Source organism: Nomascus leucogenys, chromosome 4, assembly GCF_006542625.1.
Source record: "Nomascus leucogenys isolate Asia chromosome 4, Asia_NLE_v1, whole genome shotgun sequence".
Taxonomy (NCBI): domain Eukaryota; kingdom Metazoa; phylum Chordata; class Mammalia; order Primates; family Hylobatidae; genus Nomascus; species Nomascus leucogenys.
The window spans coordinates 108,883,675-108,906,269 of NC_044384.1; the positions used below are offsets into that span (position 1 = coordinate 108,883,675).

At 34.9% G+C, this 22,595-nt stretch overlaps 1 protein-coding gene and 1 long non-coding RNA gene across 10 annotated transcripts in view; one reads left to right on the forward strand and one right to left on the reverse strand.

Annotated features, from left to right (window-relative positions):
• LOC105738011 overlaps positions 1-22,008 on the forward strand; it is a 40,118-nt gene extending 18,110 nt beyond the window's left edge. The window contains exons 2-3 of the long non-coding RNA XR_001113734.2: positions 12,323-12,371; positions 21,723-22,008. This is a non-coding gene — a long non-coding RNA (uncharacterized LOC105738011). The remainder of the gene's footprint in view (positions 1-12,322; positions 12,372-21,722) is intronic.
• NKTR (natural killer cell triggering receptor) overlaps positions 1-22,595 on the reverse strand; it is a 46,777-nt gene that overhangs the window by 12,489 nt on the left and 11,693 nt on the right. For 3 of the 9 annotated variants that reach the window (XM_030812034.1, XM_030812033.1, XM_003256911.4), the window contains exons 3-12: positions 18,537-18,611; positions 17,047-17,154; positions 16,466-16,510; positions 14,658-14,745; positions 5,588-5,617; positions 4,857-5,002; positions 3,353-3,575; positions 2,443-2,598; positions 1,490-1,577; positions 835-980 (exon numbers count right to left, since the gene is read on the reverse strand). In XM_030812034.1, the coding sequence (XP_030667894.1) occupies positions 835-980; positions 1,490-1,577; positions 2,443-2,598; positions 3,353-3,575; positions 4,857-5,002; positions 5,588-5,617; positions 14,658-14,745; positions 16,466-16,510; positions 17,047-17,154; positions 18,537-18,611 (1,105 nt within the window). Of the gene's footprint in view, positions 1-834; positions 981-1,489; positions 1,578-2,442; positions 2,599-3,352; positions 3,576-4,856; positions 5,564-5,587; positions 5,618-8,934; positions 8,963-14,657; positions 14,746-16,130; positions 17,009-17,046; positions 17,155-18,536; positions 18,612-22,595 lie in introns of those variants that run through there. The other 6 variants (XM_030812041.1, XM_030812039.1, XM_030812038.1 and 3 more) reach the window with 6 other exon arrangements.

Consider the following 22,595-nt stretch of genomic DNA (forward strand, 5'->3'; position numbering starts at 1 on the left):
CCTCCAAACCACTCTGCAGGATGTCCCCAGAGAAAAAGAGAATACTACCATGGAAGATTACACAGGGTCCCATTAGTATATTTTTCACTAGCTATTCTGGGGCCTGTCCCCTTCCTAAAATAAATATTCCACTGTGGGACATCACTGAAGGTAAGAGATGTGTACACTTCTAAAAAAGCAAGTCTCTGTGACCAAAAGTCAACATGCACACCAAGTGCAGGTTTTCCTATTTACCAATGAACTCATCAGTGACCTGGCTGGCTAGGAAGGAATCTGCTATATAATTTCTAAGTCCTAATTATTTCTTTTCTTTTTTTTTTTTTTTGATACGGAGTCTCACTCTGTCACCCAGGCTGGAGTGCAGTGGCGTGATCTTGGCTCACTGCAAACTCTGCCTCCCGGGTTCAGCCATTCTCCTGCCTCAGCTTCTTCGAGTAGCTGGGACTACAGGTGCCCGCCACCACGCCCGGCTAATTTTTTGTATTTTTAGTAGAGATGGGGTTTCACCGTGGTCTCGATCTCCTGACCTCGTGATCCGCTGGCCTCGGCCTCCCAAAGTGCTGGGATTACAAGCATGATTTCTAAAATTGACTAAGAGGTCATTAAAAGACACAGGTTTATAGTTTTTGTTAAGGAAAACAGGATTTTGATTTAAAAGCCCAACTAGTTAAAAGTACTACTTTCACTAAGTAGTCCCAAATGTATTTCCTTTGGTCCCAGTCTGACTGTGAATCTTTCACTGAATCTTTAATGAAAAGTCCAGAATTGTATCCAATCCCTTTAACATTTAAAGTTTAACAGACACAGGATTGTGCTTATACTCAAAGTTCTTACTTATCTCCTTTACTCCATTTTTCTCCACTAGGTGGTCTATACGCTCTTAATCTCTGCATTTCCTCTTTCCAGTGAGGAGGAGTTTCACTGCTGTCATCATCATCTGACTCAGAACAGGATCTTGATCTTGGAGGTGTGTGATAGCGCTTTAAAAACAAAGATAATACTGTTTTTAAAAATGCCTCTCCACGACAGTCTGCTATGTGACAGAGTTAAGTAAAAGACCCAATCTCAGATCATCCCATCAAAGGTAATGATTTAAGTTACCAAAAGGATGGTCTAAAGTTCTTTTTTTTTTTTTTTCAACTTTTACTTTAGGTTCAGGTGAAGTTATTTCAAACAAGGCATTAAAAGAGATGGGCAAGGCTGAGATTCACCTGTAATCCACATAAAATTTTCCTCTTTAAAGTCTTAATGATTTCTCAGCATACTCACTGATGGTTTCACATGTTCCTCCTTTCATACTCAATTAAACCCATTCAAACACAGCAGTATACTTTGATCTAACAGCAATACCTTCCCATAACCATGGAAAATACAATTAGTTCCTTGAACAGATTTTGTATTACATCTAAAATTAAAGCTAGGACTTTGACAATAGGTAAGAAATTTTTTATTAGATACATAATTTCAAAAAAAGTCTTTTCACACATACAATTGTGCCCCTTCCTTTAATCTTCCGTCCAGACTTTGATACAGATGGTTTCTGATCACTTACAACGGGTGCAACATCAGGAATCTTCCTAGGAAAAGAAGATTGTGATGAAAATTAAAAATAAGCAAAGAAGCTAGAATTTATAATAATGAAAACACATTATGTTAAGCTATTAATTCAAAGATACATGCCATTTTGCAATAACTTTTTAAAACAAGACCATATCAGGCTTTAAAAAATATTTAATGAACTAAATGATAATTTTATGCAGAGACCTAATTATAAACAAGGACTCTTACTCTTATAGTTTTCAGCTTTCAAAATAACTCTTCATAGGGAACTTATCAATGACACCAGCCATTATGGTATTTCTGTTCACGAAACATTTTTTTAATAATTCTAAACTTGAGTCTAATACAGAAAATACATTAAATACTATTTTCTCAGACCAAATCTAAAGCGACACATTCACTTTTCCAATGCAGAGAAGTAATCGTTGAACAAGTTAACAAAAGTAACTTATTTATGATACTAAATTGTATCTCCAATCATCATGCAATTAATTATGCACTATTCAAATTGGAACCCATGCTTCATCACTCAAATGGATCCAAAGAATTCAACTAACTCTCTATTCTGATAACTAAAACCTCACCCCTCTAATAAAAGGCAAAGGCAAGATCAGGAATAAAATCTTTCCAGATCATCAATAAGGGCTTCCCTGACCAACTTGCCCAACTAGAATGTGAATTCTGAAAGGTAGGGTACATATCACTCAATAATCTGGTATCCCCCATATTTCCTACATATCATTCATTAATCTAATACTCCCATACTATCTTTCAATGTGCTTCAAACATGGATCATGTTCCATACATGAGTGTGGAATGCAATGAGCTGACGGAACTGTGTATCAGAGAAATAAAAATAAATAGTTTAGTCATCCTACTTACGGTTCAGGTTCTGCAGTAACAACAGGCATATCTCTTCTCAGTAAAAATCGGTTCTCAGGCACTGGAGGAATCTCTTCTGGGCGGACCACAGGTTTTTCCCTTTTAGCACTGGAATCAACTGATCTTTTTTCATTGGTATCACTCCTCTCAGAGTGACTTAGAACAAACCAAATCACTGATTAAAATGTATAATGTTTGCATTTCATAATAAAAGCACATAAAACAACAGCATAATTAACGATAGCTTACAAGTCTCACTCAAAAGAGTTATATGATTTTCACAAAGAGAACAATATCAACCCAGTGAAAAACCCAAAGACTAGAATTTTGATAGGAAAATTGTTAAATGATCCTAACTTTTTTTTTTAAGAGTTCCAGGAGGCCAGGCAGTGTGGCTCACACCTGTAATCCCAGTACTTTAGGGGTCTTAGGTGGGAGGATTGCTTGAGGCCAGGAGTCAGAGACCAGCCTGGTCAACATAGTGGAAGACCCTGTCTCTACAAAAAATTTAAAAATTAGCCAAGCATAGTGGTATATGCCTGTAGTCCTAGCTACTCAGGAGGCCGACACAGAAAGATCTCTTGAGCCCAGGAGGTGGAGGATGCAGTGAGCTATAACTGTGTCACTGTATTCCAGCCTGGGTAACAGAGCAAGACCCTATCTCTTAAAAAAAAAAAAAAAGAATTCTTAGGACTATTTTCACCCGAAAACTGAAAACACACAAATCTTTGAAATGAAATGCCTACGCTACCTACTCCTAGATTTGCCAGATTTCAATTTAGATGAAGTTTAAAAAACGCTATCCTTTTTCAATAACAGGTAATAAAATTGAGTTTATAGAATTATACATCCTTTTCCCATTCCAGAGTGTTTGTTTTTGGGTAAGAGTACATTGGTGTTTTACACGTACCCTTTTGGGTTCATTACATGTTTATTCCTTGGCTCTTCTGAACTGCTTGCTTCCTTTCGCCTCTTTTTAGAACGTTTAACTTTTGGCCTCCTCTTATGTTTCCTCCTTCTGCTTCTCTCATGTTCAATTTCACTTTCTGAAGATGATTCTGAAGAGGAGGAGGAATTGGAAGAGGAATCCGAGTCTTCTGAATGAGTTGGTTTCTTCCTTTTTTTCTCAAAAACTTTTAAGAAACATTAATAAAAACATTAGTACTAAATTCAGTGCCTACCTTTAAGAGTAAAAAATGTGATTACTGAATATCATAAAATATGTTTTACATACAGCAAACAAAAAATGAAATGTAGAGTTTTTTTCAAGTTTATAATAAAATTACTGGCAAGATTGTAAGGTAATAAGTCCCTTGTCTTTATGAAGCCTATATTCTGGTTGGGTCAAGTAACAAGAAATAGGCCCGGTGCAGTGACTTGTATCTGTAATCCTAGCACTGTGGGAGGCCAAGGTGAGCAAATCACTTGAGGTCAGGAGTATGAGACCAGCCTGGCCAACATGGTGAAACCATGTCTCTACTAAAAATAACAAAAAATAGCCAGGCATGGTGGTGCATCCCTATAATCCCAGCTACGCCAGAGGCTGAGGCAGGAGAATCACTTGAACCCAGGAGGCGGAGGTTGCAGTGAGCCGAGATAGTGCCACTGCACTCCAGCCTGGGTGACAGAGCAAGACTCTTGTCTCAAAAAAAAAAAAAAAAAAAAAAAAAAAATTGCATAATATGACAAATGATAAGTGCTAAGACAGAAAAACAAAGCAGTGTAAAGGGAATAGGAAGATTAGAGGTAGTTTAACATAACATTTGAACAGAGACTTAAGAGCAAGGGAGAGTGTCATGCAGATATCTTAACAAAGGGTATTCCGGACAAAGAGAATAGGCAGCACAAAGTCCCTGAGTGGTTGGCATGTATGAAAACAGGTCAATGTGCCTGGAAGGCAATGAATAAGGGAAAAGAGTTTAGAGAGACAGCAGAGAGCCAGACCAGCCAGGGCCTTAGAGACCACCGTAAAGACTTTTGCTTTGGATGATTGAAGAAGGGAGTCCTTGGAGGGTTCTGTGCAGGCGTGACATGAATGCAAACTATGGTTCAAAGGGATCACTCTGGTTGCTGTTAAGAACAGACCATAGCGGGCCTAGGATATAAGCAATGAGACCAGTTAGGAGGCTATTGCTGCTGACAAAAGATTATAGGACACAGGCAAGGTAAACGGTTACGACGCTACGGCAATAATCCAGACACGAAATACTGGTGGTGTGGATCAGGCTGGTGACAAGCAAGTAAGACAAAGTAAGATCTGACAAGATATGCTAAAAGATTAAACATGTAGGGTATGATTCAGGGGCACCAAGGGCTATTGCTATCCCACTAGCTCCACTACCCAAATCTAGTTACAGTCTTCATCAACGCTTTACCTGCATCTTAGCTTCATCTACTGTCAAAAAAGCTCTTACCATCTTTTGTTGATTTTGTGGCAAGTACTCCACAGTCAATAACTCGCACATCTGCATATGGTCTGCTTGCAGCATCGGTCTTCAGATTTTCAATTTGTTCGATTACTTCAAAACCAGAAATAACCAGTCCAAAGACGACATGCACCCTGTCATAATACAAATTCAAGAAACAACTGGTTTGATAATTAAGCTATAAACAGCAATCAAGACAATTAACTGTAATCAGTGACATGTCCACAGACCTGAAAATAAAACCAAACTGTTTGTTGTATGAAGCAACTAGAATGGAATGAGAACTTGAAATCTGCTTCATAAAAGTAAACGATTATGCAAACTGGGCCTCAGTTTTCTGCCTTTAAAACAATGGTTCTTAACCATTTTAGGGTAAAGAGTCTGGTAACATTCAGACTTCGCTTGGTACTTGGGAACCTTCCTTACAGGGACACATGAAATTGTACCGCTTACTATCCGACCCATTTTGGAAAACTAAAAAAAAAAAAAAGAATTATATTGCTGAGAAGCCCATCCATGAGCACAGATCGACTCCTTCAGTGACATGAGAGCCATGGGGTCTCAAAATGACTATATTCTGTGGTCCTAAGGAATAGCTTTTGCTATGAGATTAAGCCAGACATCAAGAGTGCTCCCTTGAGGGCTCAACCATGGTCCAATCTCTCTTTATGGCTGGCCACCCAAACACTTCCCCAATGTAGTAAGAATGTAACTCTTACCCATCCAGGTGTGGAGCAGGCTTTGTGGTACTATGTAATAAACATCAACACAAAGATGATGTCAAACACGATGTGTTCAGGTGAAGAGAGCAGAAAGGTTTAAACACAGCATGTAGAGAACAAAGAAGTAAAGATAAAAAGATAGGGGAAAAAGTTAAACATGATATATATCTAACCTTAAAAACCCCAAAACAGCAATAGTAGCCATCTTACTAATTTAAAAAACTCAAGATTATAATGAATTACAATCATCTCTGTTAGACTATATGTATGTATACATATGAAATCAGTTTGACTTGTAGCCATAAATACATAGCATGAATACACATAAAAATTAAAGTTACTCTCAACTCCAAAACAACAAAACAAAACACTTAAAAAAAAAAACCCTCAAAATTTATCAGCGTAATTAAATAAGAAAAGCACTTCCTATTTGCCCTATGGAAAGAAAGTGTGATTAACATTTGCCCCACACACTTAAATGTTTTCTTATTTGTTATTTCTCATTCTGAGTCAGTCCACATTTTTAGGCAGGCAGAGGTAGGTCTTAGGAGTTCTGTTTCCAGAATTCCTGCCCATCTTCCTTCACCCAAGGTGAAGCTCTGACACAGCAACTCTGAAAATGCGACAGGGAGAAAAGCTTCAATCTGCCATCCCTTCTGACAGCAAAAAGTAATGATGGATAACATTACAGACATTTTAAATTTCCTTGGCCCAGAAAACACCCAACCGGCTTCTTCTACAGTCACCAACTGTCAGACAGTCACTCTTGGGAAGCCTACAGGGTATATTTGGTTAAGATATTTTGAACCCAAGCTAGTTTTCCCACAGCATTTTCACAGATCTTCACATTATATGAATTGCAGTGGAAAAAATTCAAAAGCAGATAATTAGACTCAGGATTATATATATACCACAAGCATCTTGATTTATAAGAATGAGAAATAGATATTTAAGAGATAGAAAACAGAAATTTGAAAGAGAGAAAAATATCACTAGATGTCAGGCCATGTTAAAGCAGTCAACTGTACTAGAAGCTCCCATATAAATTTTTGTATTCACTTTAAAGCAATTTTAAGACATGTAAGTGAACAAAACCCAGTTTTTAACCTTCGTAACAATGCTAAAAACAATCCTTATTCTGCAAGGATTTGTAATGCTTATACTTACATTAAGAATATTCAGTTCTGTAAGAGCACTACAGAATTTTAAAAAATTAAAATGTCAACTTAAGTTCCAGAATTTTAAAGGAAATATTAAGTTTTAAAAGCAGAAATCTCAAATATTCCTTAGAAGACTGAAAAGTGGAAATTCATGCCAATGTAATTATAAAAATAAAAACAGGCAGCAAAAAGAAAACAGAACAAAAACTATCTAGTGAATTAGTGAGCCACTAGTGTTTAAACCATTAAACTAGCACCCAGAAACCACCTTGGATGGTAACTTCAAGATAGAAATGTGCTTTAATTATAAAACTTTACCAAAGTACACTAAAGACAAGAAATTGGTACAGAAGCTAGTGATTCTATTATATGAAAGATGTAAAGAGTGCTTTTATTTTTATTTGTTTGTTTATCTTGAGATGGAGTCTCACTCTGTTGCCCAGGCTGGAGTGCAATGGCACTATCTCGGCTCAATGCAACCTCTGCCTCCCGGATTCAAGTGATTCTCCTGCCTCAGCCTCCTGAGTAGCTGGGATTACAGGCATGCACCACCAGGCCCGGCTAATTTCTGTAATTTCAGTAGAGACAGGGTTTCACCATGTTGGCCAGGCTGGTCTCAAACTCCTGACCTCAGGTGATCCACCTGCCTCAGCCTCTCCAAGTGCTGGGATTATAGGCGTGAGCCACCACGCCCGGCCAAGAGTGCTTTTAAAAAAGTAAATTTTTCTACAATGTAAGGGATCAGCCCCAAATATGTAGAAGTAAAAACAATGTACGGTTTCCTGATTAGATACATTCCTTCTCCTTCTTTGATCCTTTCTCCCGTAACTCACAGATCCTGTAGTACTGGGGAAAGCCTGCAAATTTTTCTTAAAACATAGCCCAATTCAATTTGCCATCTTGGCTAATAGAAAGGCTGTAAAAACCACCTTATGGCAAACCTTTGGAGAAAATGGTGAAATAAAACATTCCAGAGTAGTGTAGTGATGCAGCAACATACTACTTGAGACTCAATTTGAGGATGGAATAGCTATCTTTATGACATTCAAGTTTAGTTTTTAATTCAAATGAAAATTGCCAAGAATAGGCAAACTTGGTCCTTTATAGTAGTAGTGCAGAAAACAAATGAAGACAGGAATGACTCTTTCAAGGACAACTCATCCTGCCCATAGTGCCTAAACCTGATGTGAATGATTTAAGTCCATTACTTGCATCTGCAACTCAAGATACAGAAATATAAGTCTGTACTTTAATTGGATTAGATTACATATTAAGAATACTAAAAGTGTTTAACAAAAAGAAGCCCTCTGGGGTTCTCAACCTACATTCCAGGAGTAGAAATCTCAATGTAAAGCAGGGTTACTGGCACTTGGCTAATATGTGGATGAAAAGAGGACATTAGCCAAAGAGGGTTACAAAAGGGTGGAGAGAAATAATACGCACAGTCCAGACCATCCAATTCTACTAAAAGAGGCAGAGAGCTCATCTCACTAACTCTTAATCTTTCAAAACTTTCAATTAAAAAAAAATTGCATTGATCTTAAAAGCAGCTGTTTAAAGAGCTATGCAATGGTGACACATGCTCAGTAAGTTAAGGCCAGAGGCTATAAAAAATGTTTAAATTTATATATGCTTATGAAAACATACCTAAAAAAGAAAAAAACCACAAAGAACATTTCAAATTATAAAACCTTTCAATATTTATGCATTTCCATTTTTTTCTTGTACTTAAAGACAGTGATTTTTCAGTTTCCCTGACCCCTGAATCTACTTTAAAAAACATGTGTGCAAGGTATTTAAGCCTTATAAATCCTAGAAATTGACAAGTGTCACTGCTACTCCAAAAACAATCCATAGTTTTATACCATTATCAGAGAACCTTTTGCCCTTACACAGAAATGACTAATTCCACACTGAAATGAGAACTAAAACCATACTATAAACTAATAACCCCACTCCCCCACCAGAAGATGTACAGGAACTTGGTGGAAACAAGCCACTGAAGTTAAAATATAGTTCCCAGGATTAACCATGAAAAATAAAATGCACTTGTTTTACATGTATTGCTGCTATACAGATAAAGCAGAAAGTTTTTTTTTTTTCTTAAAATGTTTCAATGCACATAACAACAGAATTAAAGAGATAAAGGCAAAGAGAGAGAGCCTTAGAGTAATGAGACATTACCTTTGGAGCGCACGGTGTAACACTCTTTCTGTAAATTTTACACAAAAATGGCAAGAAATAAATTGTAATACACTTTTAAGACAAGACTGAATCTATGTTTTAATATCAATATAACTGAAATTAATTATTTTCAAGTTTTATGCAGAGCAAGAAAGCTTTTTTAAATGGAGGGCTCTAAATTTTCTTTCATATGGGATATTTACGTCGAGATGAATTATGCTTAAGAAAAGCTTCGTGGCTAAGTGGGAATCTATTTAGATCCTTAATATTGTAACATAGAGTGACAGTAATAGCTATTAACATATTACATTTCCTTTCACAAATCCCAGAAATTAGCTAAGACAACATTTTCTCAAAATGTTGCATACATACATAAATATAAAAATCTGAATGCCCAGGAGCAGTTACTACAGTTGAAAGCAAAAATTTCACTAGAAAAAAGTGAGTTAAGATCATCCAAAACAAAATTGCAAGGAACTTTTAACTAACTCACATCAAATAGTTAAAGAACCTTTCATGCTTCTACATTTGAAACCTTTGTTTGGTGACATACCACAACAGACTACTTTCAGAAGTTAATGAGCAAATGTTTGGACCCTAGTTACTATTCAGTGACATTAGATACACATTGAAGTTAAGTCACTGAACATAATAATAAAGCAGCATAACTACAATTTTAGGGACCTTCTCAGAGAATAAAAAGGCAAGAGAGATGAAAGCCCAAGTGCAGTCAAATCTTAGCCACAATATCTTCTTTTCCTGTCTAATCTCTGATTTTTCCCATTATGAAGATTTTTTTTCAGAGAACATACACTGACCAATTTTTATCTATATTTAAACAAATCTACCACTACTCAGATCAAAATACTATTATACCATGAACAAAATGCTTTTTATAAGAGTTTTGAACATAATAAATCTTGAAATATTTAAAAATAAGCTTAAAATTATCATAAAGGCATTGACAACATGAATAAGTGTCAAAAAAGAACATAATGTTTGAAGTAATGTGGAGTTTTCAACGAATGTTGCAAAAAAAAAAGTGACTGTAGGTGTAAAGTAGTACAGAAGAGGGAAATAAAAATAACTTCTGTCCACTTTAGCTTTTAACATGCAATGCTTTCTCTTCAACTCCTGAAACTATCACGCTGTCAGGGAAGAGGCACCAAATTGTACAGAATGACAACACTTGTATAAGGGTAATGGAAACTAACCAAGCCACCTGACAATGCTCTACCCATGTGTTCCAAAAATCACCAAAATAGAAGTGCTTTCTAAAATTCAGCACTAATGTTAATACACACCATACATTACTAGATAAAAAATTTCTTCCACATTGCTAGCACGTAAGTCACATAAACATTAAGTTATTAAGCCTGGATGTTAGGGATGACACTTGATATTCAGAGAATTTGGTTTATGGCTAAGTTTCATGAACATCTTTGCTCATGAAAAAATCTGAAATTAACCTATGAAGGTATTACCCCAAAAAAAGGAAGCAAAATGCTAGAGCTTCTCAGGTTATTAACACTTACTAGCATTTCTTCTTACATAAATTTATGAATATGTGGGTAGAAAAAGCATTTCTACCCCGAATCTAATTTTATTACCCAAACACCAACACAGCTTTACAAACCCCTTAAAACCAACTACTCCTCAACTCTCCTTGCTCCACTACTTTGTAATAATCAGCACTTCTCTCCCATTCAGGTACTTGCAAGTCAGATTCTTAAATGACATAAAACATATTCTAAAACTTCTTATGCCCCGCCCCCCCATTGCCCTATTTATGACTGTTAAAATGTAGTAAACATGTTTTAAGTTCAAAGTTTGACTCTTCTATATTATCTTGTTTTCTTACATTGTTATAATTATTAATGACCACTGACAGTGGCCAGTGACAGGAACTGTTCTTGCAGGGTCTGCAGATCCCTACTCTACGGCTGCGCAGACTCATGTTCTAACAGCAGCTGATGAAGAGACTTCTGTTGCTCTTGATTTAAGATGAGCCCAATTCTTCTTTAAAGACATTTTTCAGACTAATGAAAACTAGGCAATTATGACTATTTCCATTAGGCAAGACAACGTTTGCATATAAACCATTCCACACATTCAGAAACTTAGGACTACCCTACAAAACACTTTCTTCCTTTTACATCCATATTTTCATACCAATGTTTAAGAAAAACGAACTCAAGGTACATAGGAAACTAAAATCAAGGTTTCCTGACAGCTATATTAGTGTCCTATCCCAGAAGTTACTACAAAGCTATAAACTATTTACTCAATCTTTTTCATGACTATTTTATACAACATTTTTGTCTTTTTGATTAATGTATATAAAGACAATGAAAATTACAGCCAGAATTAATAAGCTATCACTAACAGCAAAAGGGGAAACAACGTTTCCCCAAATGTCATTGTTCTCCAGCAAAATGCTTGATGCTTCTAATACTTAACTAAAATAAATTCAGAGCAGAGTGGTTAATAAAATTTTGAGCTTAAATAAGCTTTAATTTATAGTAAAGGCATTAATAATATGAATAAGTGTGCAGCATTCTTTTTCTAGCTATCAGTTTCTTCCAGATTATAAGTAAAATTTCTATAACCTGGACTTTACATGCCTTTTCAAGAATTCAGCATAATCTACAGAATGAAAAGGTTGGACTAGATAATCTCTAAATCCCTTTCCACTCCATGACTTTATAATTCTAGCTTGTATTGTGGTTTCTTCCTATTCTTTAACCTAAAAAATAAATAAGAATACAAAGGACAAAATAAATACCAAATTAACTTGGTAACTTTAGTCCCAAATCTTTGAATTTCTTCAAAAATGTTCAAAATAAAACCACTGTTTCCTTAGTGATTCATGGGGATAGTGCCATATATCACTTCTTTCACGTTTCTTGAGCAGTACTATTCCAAAAAGAATCAAGTTTTCTTCTATATAGAACCCCGAGAGCAAAATCATTATGACAAATACAGTAGTAGAAATAGTTACTGTAAAAATTACAAACAGATTTATAGAAGAAAATCTGATTTTCATCATGTATATAATTGTTCCAGCCAAAGAAAGCAATATATGCAAAATTATGTTGAATAAAAATGACATATGCCTAAGGAAGGGGGAGTTTTTAAATGTGTAAGTAATGAAGACAGTAGTTAATGCACAAAACACAAGAATCCTTGAGGGATGTTTTGCAAATACCCACACTAACAGCACCAGATCTACTCCTTAGGAATTGCAGAGTAACAGATTCGTAACAAAAACTACGAAAACAATTTTGCAAGGATGTATTAAAAATCCTTATTGAGCCTATAAAGCAGGAACTATAAAGACAGTTCTTTTCATTTTACCACCATTCTTTCACTATCCTTTCTTTTTCAGATTCCAGAACTGCCACTCAAAGTGCCATATGAGGAGCTGTGGTAACAGGGTAAAAGGCAGGAGCCATCCTTTGAAGCCATCAGCAAGCTCTGTGACCATCAGAGCTATTATCTGTGATCATATACATAACCTGAAGATAGCATATCATACTTTTTTTAATACTTTCAACTCCAAAAGGCTTTGGGCTTGTAAAAACATAGTTTCAAAGATTTTTATTTTATCAGCTACCATCTCCATTTTTACCTATCCTTCCCATAAATGCAAGGATAAGTTTTAGTTCTGAAACATGAAAATTTTAATTTGATTTTATCCTGCAACTCTTGAGAACTGATCTTTCTAGCCAGCATAAAGAAAGTATACAGACACAAAAATCTTTAGAAAAAATATAGGAGGATTAAATACTCAATTACTTCCAAGATTGCTTACTCCTTTCCAAAGGGACTGCAAACCCCTTTCCAGAAGGAAATTTCAAACTTAAAGTAAAAAATCCTCTTTCAATCAGAAGTTCACAGTGATTTTACTGCCATCTAAAGTAAATTAACTTTGAAAATAAGTAAAAAATTATAATTGTAATTTACTGATTTAAAATTTTGTATTTGGCATTCCTCCTCAAATATTGTAGTCTAATATAAAATTAGGCCATGTAGAAAACAGTAAAGGCCTTTACTAGATATTCCTAGAAAATACTTAAGCAAGTACTAAATAAAATAAAAATAAGATGTTTTTGAAGGGAGAATCTCGTATACTGAATTTTAATTAGTGTATGTTTAACGATAGCATTTTTAATGAGTTTTAACTCTAACATTTTATGAACAAGCTAATGTATGTAACAATATCAAGAAGCTGCTGCTACTTGATAAATCAAATTTTAATTGTACCGATATAAAAAAGGAAATCTGAAAGAAACTTTAGAGCCCTCAAATGGTAGCTTCTTGACCAATGAATCATTATGTTTTTCATGTTCACAGTTCAGATAAGCTTAAAAATGGAAATGGGAAACCTCAACCAAAGGATAAACAATTTTTACATTAAGTTACTATTAAAGAGGCTTTCTGAAAATATTTCTTTCTACTTTGTATTGGCTCTTAAGGAGGTTAAGAATAGAAAATCACTCTATTAAAGAAGAGTAGTAACAAATAACCTATGGGATCAAAACAAGATAAGAGAACAACTGTTGTAGGTCTTTTACCTGTATAATTCTAAGCATAATCTTTTATCAGCTTTCCATTTTTAGGACATTCTTAGGAACAGAATGCCCCTTATCTGAACTTTATCAGATCATGTTGAAATGTATTTTTCAGACAAATTTAACATTTGAGTTTCGTATGTCAGTAATATACTCCTCTAAAGACAGGGAAGCGCCATTCATACTCATTCATTCAGAAAGATGACAAAGAAAATGTTTTCAATAAATCATTAATGAAATATTTCTCCAACATACATAGCACAACTGAGATTCACTTCCAATCAAAAGCAATAACCCTCATGCTGGACAGTTATCTTTCACATTTTATATGATAGAATTATGATAAAAATAGGTTTTAAAGGAGCCTTAGATAAGAATATAACTAAAAGTATGCCAAAGGATTTATTTAGAATTTTCAGATTAAAAAAAGTTAAGTTTTTGGTTGTGCAATGCACACACATGTAAATATATTTGCTTTTTCAAAAGCAAATTTAGTATTCTTAAGTTTCCTGAGTGACAATCTCATAAACTTTGGTGGAAATGACAGCAGTATTGGGTTATTTCAATTATGCATGGAGACTTCATAAAATGAGTTTTTTTAAAATGCTCGCTCAACAGCAGGTCACCTATCTCTATATAACATCAGAAAATAATAGTACCTCTCTCAAAATTGCCTCAAAGAGCAACAGTAAGAGAAAAAAACAACCATGCAAAAAAACAAAGAGCAAGAGTAAGAGAAAAAAAACAACAAAAACCTCAAACTGCTTTCCCTGTTGAGGGGGTACAATTAACTGAATCCTCTTCGATGAACAATTTTTACATGTTCATCAATAGTTTATCTTCCAATCTAGTTTTGGTAAAGTGAGCACTCAAATTTGACAGGTGCTTAAATATGCCGTCATCTTTTCTGAAGACAGCATATTTTGAAAACAATATATAAGTTTTTTAAGTCTCATTCTTCCAATTCAGGATATATGCTGAATGCTGAGGCAGTTGTTAGACCTTGTAAGTTACTATGATATTAGAAATTAATAATAAAAATAAAGCTGACAGAATTTTAGCATTAAACTTGGTTTAACTATACCATCTTTCTTATGAACAGCGCTTCTCTGTTTAAGAAAAGCTCATCTCTGAATTATGCCTACTCACATGAAAAACTGGGAACCATTGGTATGTTTCCCTCGATTTGCCATTGACAAAAGGAACGCTCTGTCATGTTTGAGAATAAAGTTTTCATCTGTTTGAAGAAAACACAAATTTGTCAGTCTCCAATTATAAGTCACTTTAAAGTAATGTTCAAGTAATAAATAGAAAGCAAAAGATGAAATTCCTCTTCTGGTCAGTACAGATAACTTGACTGAACACTCAGAAAAGAAAAATTTAAGCTAATCAAATAAAAAAGCATAAAAAGGCCAAAAGATACTAATTAAAGCCTTGAGGAAAAGAACATATATTTAATACTTCATACAAACAGCCTTAGAACAGTCACTTTTAGTAGTAACATACTTTGGCTAAATGATATTTAAATTATTAACTTTCAGGGAAAACTAGTAAAATTTTAGAAAAATCTCTAGCTTACTTCCTCCAAATTTCCAATTAGCTTGCCTAATGTGCTATACATGGAAGAAGTTTAATAACCTCTTCAGGTGTTTAATTTTTATACGGTAAATTTATTATTCAACTGAATTGAAGCTAGACTGTAAGACAAAAAAGTTATGTTATAGTAAGTTACAGGAACATATCTAAATTAAGTATGTGTATACTCAATTGTATCACAAAATTATCTAAGGAAGAAAGCCCTGTGAAACAAAAATTTAAATAGCAAAATACAATTTTAAGGTACAAAAGTATCTGCCACAGGGAACAACCACAAAGTGGCCTACAGCATTAGTTTTAAATTGCTACATAATAGAACCAGCTAAATAGCTGTTTCCTACTAGTTCAAAGGAAAAAAAAAATCTGTGATAAAGATCACTTAGAGTTATTTTAATTCCAGCAGGAATATCCTTGAAAACTAATTTAAATGTCCTTTTAACATTCATACAAACAAATCTTCTTCAGAACAAACAGAAACATAGAGAACTTTAAAAAGTGATTACCTTGGGAACAGGCTTCTGAAAAAGAGTAGTAATCCATTTTCCCCCAAAGGAAATATAAAAGACTATTATAACACTGAAGCTATTATAGCGTTAAAACCTAGTAATATTAGATTTCATTACAAATCTCTGCAACTGACTTTTCTAAGGCTTTTTGGGGCAAGTGCAATAGTTAGATTTATGCAGATACTACTATTATAAGAATCAACACAGTCATAGTTCTAATATACAAAAGAAAACATACAAACCTTTGAAAAAGGAAATTTCAACTTTTATTCAAAGAAATTGCTTGGTTTAGGGGAAAAAAAACCCCACAACTAGACTCTTTTCTCTGATGTGAAATTAATAACCCATTGGGAAATGAAAAAAGATACAGAGGCATGTATGAAATAATACACAGAATTTTCCAAGTCTTCAAGCAATATAGAAATCCAGCCACAACCTGACCCAGACTGTCCATAAATTTATTAGGAAGGGTGCAAGGGAACAGAATTGGAGTTTGTGTTACTGAGCTTCGTTCTCTTACCTTTTCATTTTGCAAAAGACCACATTCTCTATAAACAAAAGAATATGTTGACAGTTTTAGGCAGGAAGATAGGAGTTTTCATGTATATAGTTGCCTAACCTCCATGCTGAAAGTCATGTTTAACCATAAAGTTAGCCTTAATTAATCTTGTCAATTAAAAATTATATATTACAATATAATTTATCCCCAAATTCATGCAAATAAAGTATTTTCATGCAGCATTAGTTTCATGCAAAAAGTGAACTATAAGTAAACCTCTTCTCATTAAAAGTATATGATCAAACTTGCTTTAATATCAGAACTGAAACAAAAGACCGTAAAATATTAAGCCTTACCTTTAAAATATCCACCATAAATTGATTCTCCACCTTTTCCATTACCTGGAAATAATGAGCTACATTAAGCCGTAATGAACATTAAAAATATACTAACACATAAATCATTTTTGATAGCTTCAATTTGCTGAAGGAAACCTTGGAATGTTATAACTGCTGCAATAATCAAAATTCTGAGTCCTCAATTAACTTCATCGTTAAAATATATGTCAAATCCCATTACAATAAATACCATCAAAAAAGTCATCTTCACAACCTACTTATTTCAAACAGTAATATAACACCAAAAACATTCTAGAACAAAAGCAATCAGACAGTACTTTGGTATTCATTGTAAAGGAATTCACTAAGTAACTATAGTATTAATAAAATAAACTGCATAAAAACAAAATAAAATGTCTTACGTGGTACTTTGCTTTTTCATACATTCTGGATCTATAATATTCACTCATCCAACAAGTATTCATTGACCACATTTTATATCATACTGTAACTGACACAATATTTAGAACTAAAGGTAATAATGAAATACTTTAAAAACTGATAGATGGAGTTACTAGGAACACAACTTTTAGCTCTACCTTCACTGAAGTCCCCACCCTGAATCATAAAGTTTTTAACCACACGATGGAACGTAGAACCTTTATAACATAACTTCTTCCCAGTTGTTTTCCCAAGGCCTTTCTCTCCTGGAAAAAAAAAAAAGAAATGAAGTTTAATTATACATACATCCTTCCATGGAAAGAACAAACCAATTAATCCTGTGTCAAATTTTTCCTGTGTGTTAGGCACTGGAAGAGATATAAGAAATAGATGACATGAAAATTTAACATACACACATGCACGCAAACCAAAATAAATAATACAAAGCAGCATGTAAATGTAAAATTGTGTGGTACAGACTCTACATGCTATAGGACATAATATTAGACACACTTATCACTCTAGTCAGGCACAACGGCTCGCGCCTGTAATCTCAATATTTTGGGAGGCCAAGGTAGGCAGATCACTTGAGGTCAGGAGTTTGAAACCAGCTTGGCCAAAAGGGTGAAATCCTGCCTCTAAAAAAAAAAAACACAAAAATTAGCTGGGTGTGGTGGCACAGGCCTATAGTCCCAGCTACTCAGGAGGCTGAGGCAGGAGAATCACTTGAATCTGGGAGGTGGAGGTTGCAGTGAGCTGAGATCACGCTACCACACTCCAGCCTGTTTTTGAGACAGAGTCAGACCCCATCTCAAAATAAATAAATAAGTAAATAAATAAATAAATAAATAACAAAATCAAGGAGTTAGTGCAAAAATTGAGTATGTGTATCCAAGTAAGAATTTAAAATTTCAGTGTGTTCTAATTTTTTTTTTTTTTTTTGAGACAAAGTCTGGCTCTTGTACCCTAGGCTGGAGTGCAATGGCGCGATCTTGGCTCACTGCAAGCTCCACCTCCTGGGATCAAGTGACTCTCTTGCCTCAGCCTCCAGAGTAGCTAGGATTACAGGCGCCTGCCACCACGCCCGGCTAATTTTTGTATTTTTAGTAGAGACGGGGTTTCACCATGTTGGCGAGGCTGGTCTTGAACTCCTGACCTCATGTGATCCATCTGCCTTGGCCTCCCAAAGTGCTGGGATTACAGGCTTGAGCCACTGCACCCGTCCAGTGTGTTCTAATTTTAAAGTAACATTATAGATGTTTCCCTCCCCATTTTTTCTATTTATTTAAAATTTATTGTAAAATTTGAAATACTAAATTTTTTCAAAGTAGTGAAATTCATAAAATTCTACCAAATCAGTTTTGAATGTGTGCTATTATTTTATAAATTAAAATGTATAGAGAAGATTCCATTACATAACATAGATTCTTACTCTCTTTTTCATTTTTGAGATCATTCCTTTCCAATCTCTTCCCCTTAAGAAATGCTTCCCTGATTTCATGTAAAAGTCAGTATAAGTAACTCTTCTTTTTTTTAATTCACAAAACTAATTTCACAAGTCCATTATTCTTCCAGGAAAATATCTATTCTGTTCAGCAAGGTGAAACTGTAAGCCACAGCTTCTCATTGGAAATAATAATTCACTTACCTGAGCACAAGCAAAGGAAGTTTTTGCATGTTTTTGGACATATGTCTGAGAAGAGCTGAAACATAATGCGACCAACTGAAACAAAATACATAGGAAAAAAATAGTAAGCAAGTTAAATATATCACATTTAAATGGAAGAAAGAAACAGGGCTAACAAATTAGAAAGTCTATTTTTGTAATTCATTTTAATTTTTTAAAAGATGTAATGGGAAAGCATTTAACTGGGTGATACCTATGAACAAGAACACCATTTTATTTGTTATTGTCAAAATTTACATGCAGCCAAATTGGTTCCAGCCCCAAAATTATAGGATTTTAAGTGTGCTTTAAAGGAACTTTGTATTATTAGATTCCTCATAGTATAGTTCCCTATCTGACCTATAAATCTTCTTTAAAAATACTCTCAATAGTTGTTTGATTTATGCTTGGGCCCTTCCAGTGATGAGAGTACATCAAAAGACAATAATTCTGGCCAGTACTGTTAAAAAGAAACATCTCTGTCTCTTTATTTTCAGCTTTCTTCCTTTAAGCAAGAACTGTTAAGAGCCACCTTCCTGAATTGCACCAATCACACTTAAAATTCACATTTTAAGCTGGGCATGGTGGCTTACACCTATAATCCCAGCACTTTGGGAGGCTGAGGCAGGGAGGGTTGCCTGAGGTCAGGAGTTTTGAGACCAGCCTGGGCAACACAGAAGGACCCCTGTCTCTACAAAGAAGTTTAAAAATTAGCTGGGGATGGTGGCAAATGCCTGTAGTTATTGGGGAGGCTGACGTAGGAGGTTCACTTGAGCCCAGGATTTCAAGGCTGCAATGAGCTATGATCATGCAGTGAGCTTTGATTGTGCCACTGCACTCTAGCCTAGGTGACAGAGCAAGACTCTTAATACTTCCCATTCTATTCCCTGAGAGAGCAGAAAGAGAAGAGGTTATGGTTCCCTACAACAAACACGAGACTGCAAGGAAAAGTCTGCAACTTCAATTTAACTATGCCAGAGAAAAATGGTTCTCAAACTTTGGTCTCAGGGCTCTTTTAAACTCATTACTGAGCTTCTGTTTATGTGGTTCATATCTATTGCTATATACCATATTAAATGTTAAAACTCAGAAATGTTTAAAACACAAGAATACACAAGCACACGTTCCATTAGCTGTCAGGGCAGTGATATCATCACATATTAATATATAATCTCTGGAAAACCTGACCGTATATTCACAAGAGAATGAGAGCACAAAAGGCAAATCATAATCTATTACTATAAAAATAGTTGTGACTTTATGGACCTGTTGAAAGCATATCAATAAAATAAGAAACGTAGTTCTGATTAGCAATTAATTACTCTCTTGAGTTCCTTTTCCCTTTATTCTACAAGGTCTTTTCCATTATAAACATTTTTATTTATTCAAAAGGACTTACAGAATAAATAAAAATTAACTGTGGACCAAGCATAAATCATGTTCAGAACAGACGCAAAATGACTTTGTATCACTAAGATTGTATTGTATTCCTGGCCATATCAGTCAGTTCCTGTGAGGAGGAAACAATGATACTGCATTATAGACATCGTTAATGGGTAAAGCAGGATGGAAGACCTTCCTGTGTCAACGTTCTTAGCCTATAGTTTTAAAAGAGCCAAACTATAAAGCAATTTCAAAACTTTGTAGCTGTTTTTAAAACCTAAGGGAATGAAGAAAAAGATGGAAAGTAAGCAAAAAGGAGGACTCAAGACTTTCAAGCAGGGAGCAATGTATCTAAAGTCATTTCAGAATTTAAAAAAATACCTATAATATCAGTAATAATAACTATCACTGTATTTACATGGAAACATTTTACCAGTATAATGTATTTTGATCAGTCCTCATAAATCTCTGGGAAATGGCTTAGCTGGTGTCAAGTTCAAAATCATCCAGCTTTGCATACCAGAACAGACTTAGATCTTTGCAATCCCTGTAAGATGGCTACTTTTCAGGATAGAAGACATAATCGAAATAATCAAAACATAGGGCTTTTCTTAGGGCCATAGTAACTTCAACATTAGGGTGTTTTTTTGTTTGTTTTTTTTTTTCAAAAACTTGTAATGCCTCAAAATGAAAGCTGTTCAAAGTTTCAAATGTTTTTAGTTTCTCCTTAACAGATGATTGGAAATTGTGTACCCTCCAGTAGCACAATACACTTGAAAACAGTTAAAATGTGATTACATTCCTATCCAATATTCGCACAGGGACAGCTAACTAGAGTGGTTTTTTTTTAAAAAACTGTTGTGCCTGAGTTTCAAGAAGAACGTAGTGCCTGAGTTTCAAGAAGCTCACATCTTGGCTAGGAATGACACATGGAAATGCAGCTGCTACACAATATGATGAGCTATCATTAGTATGAACTAAGGGCATTTATATATAACCTAGGTCTGACTGATGTGTGTGACCGCAGAGAGATAGGGACCACGACTGCTTTACTTACCACTATATCCCCAGAGACTTACGTAGTGCCTGGTACAGAGTTAGGTGCTCAATAAATATTTAATAATAATAACAATACTCAAAACAAAATTATTCAAAGACAGATTTACAAAATACTTTCATAAAGGAAGAACACCCAAATATACAGATCAAAATTATTCACTAAATACCAGGAAAAAATATGTCAGTGGAGAAACATCAAGATATCAATTAATAAAGCTATTTAGTTTTAGAGAGATATAAATGGAAAAAAAGCCTCCTAGTATCCAGGCAGTAGAATCACATCGCTCACAAAGAAAAAAGAAAGAAGACCAGCTTCAGACACCTTATATTACAAACTGGAGACAACTGAGCACAGTCTACCATTTTTAAGGAATAGGCTGTGAAACAAGAATTCTATACCTAGCAAAGGAAATACAATTACATTTTATCCTGAAATATCTATTTGAATACATATCCCTGAGATTTAAGTCAAAAAACTAATGAATGAGAACTAGTAGGAAGACTGGCATTGGGCACTGAATCTATTACATTACAAAATTAAACCTAAATCACTATAATTATGGTTTTAAAATAAAAGGAAACAAGGCCAGATGTTAGAGCTGCCAGGTATGACAATGCAAACAGTGTTAATTATGGTTTTAAATGTTATCAGTATTAGGAAACAAAGTTATGTAATGGCAAAATTTTTTTTATGTACCATCTGAAAATGTTCTTTCTTTTGAATAGGTAATGTTCTCATGACTCAAAAATCAGTGGAAAAAGGTACAGGATGAGAAGCCTTGTTTCCCAATCCCATCAACAGGTACTCACTTTCATTAATTTTCTGTGTATTTTTCCAGTTTCTTTTCATACACAAGCAAATATTGATATATTCTTATTTTTCTTCCTTTAAAAAATGGTAGATTATGCACACTGTACTGCACCTTGCTTTACTTACTAACATATCATGAACTTTTCTCATGCCTGTGATATAAAAATAATTTATGTTATTTTATTTTTTAAGAGACAGGGTCTCACTCTGTCCCCCAGGTTGTAGTGCAATGGCACAACCTCTGCTCACTGCATCCTTAGCATCCTGGGCTCAAGCAATCCTCCTGCCTCAGCCTCCTGAACAGATGGGAACATAGGGTCATGCCACCATGCTTGGCTAATTTTTGTATTTTTTGTTGAGACAGGGTCTCACTATGTTGCCCAGGGTAAAAATAATTTCAACTGGAGGAAGGCAGTGGAGAATCAATAAAAACCAACAAGAAGGATTTAGACTGGTGAAAGAAAATACATATCCTCATACTTCATAGTGAGAATCAACTGGTAGACTTTTCTGAAGCAGACAGAGAGGAAATAAGGGTTTAGGCATACTTCTTTTTTTTTTTTTTTTTTTTGAGACAGAGTCTCACTCTGTCACCCAGGCTGGAGTGCAATGGCATGATCTTGGCTCACTGCAATCTCCGCCTCCTGGGTTCAAGCAATTCTCCTGCCTCAGCCTCCCGAGTAGCTGGGATTACAGGCGCCTACCACTACGCCCAGCTAATTTTTTGTATTTTTAGTAGAGACAGGGTTTCACCATGTTGGCCAGGCTTGTCTCGAACTCCTAACCTT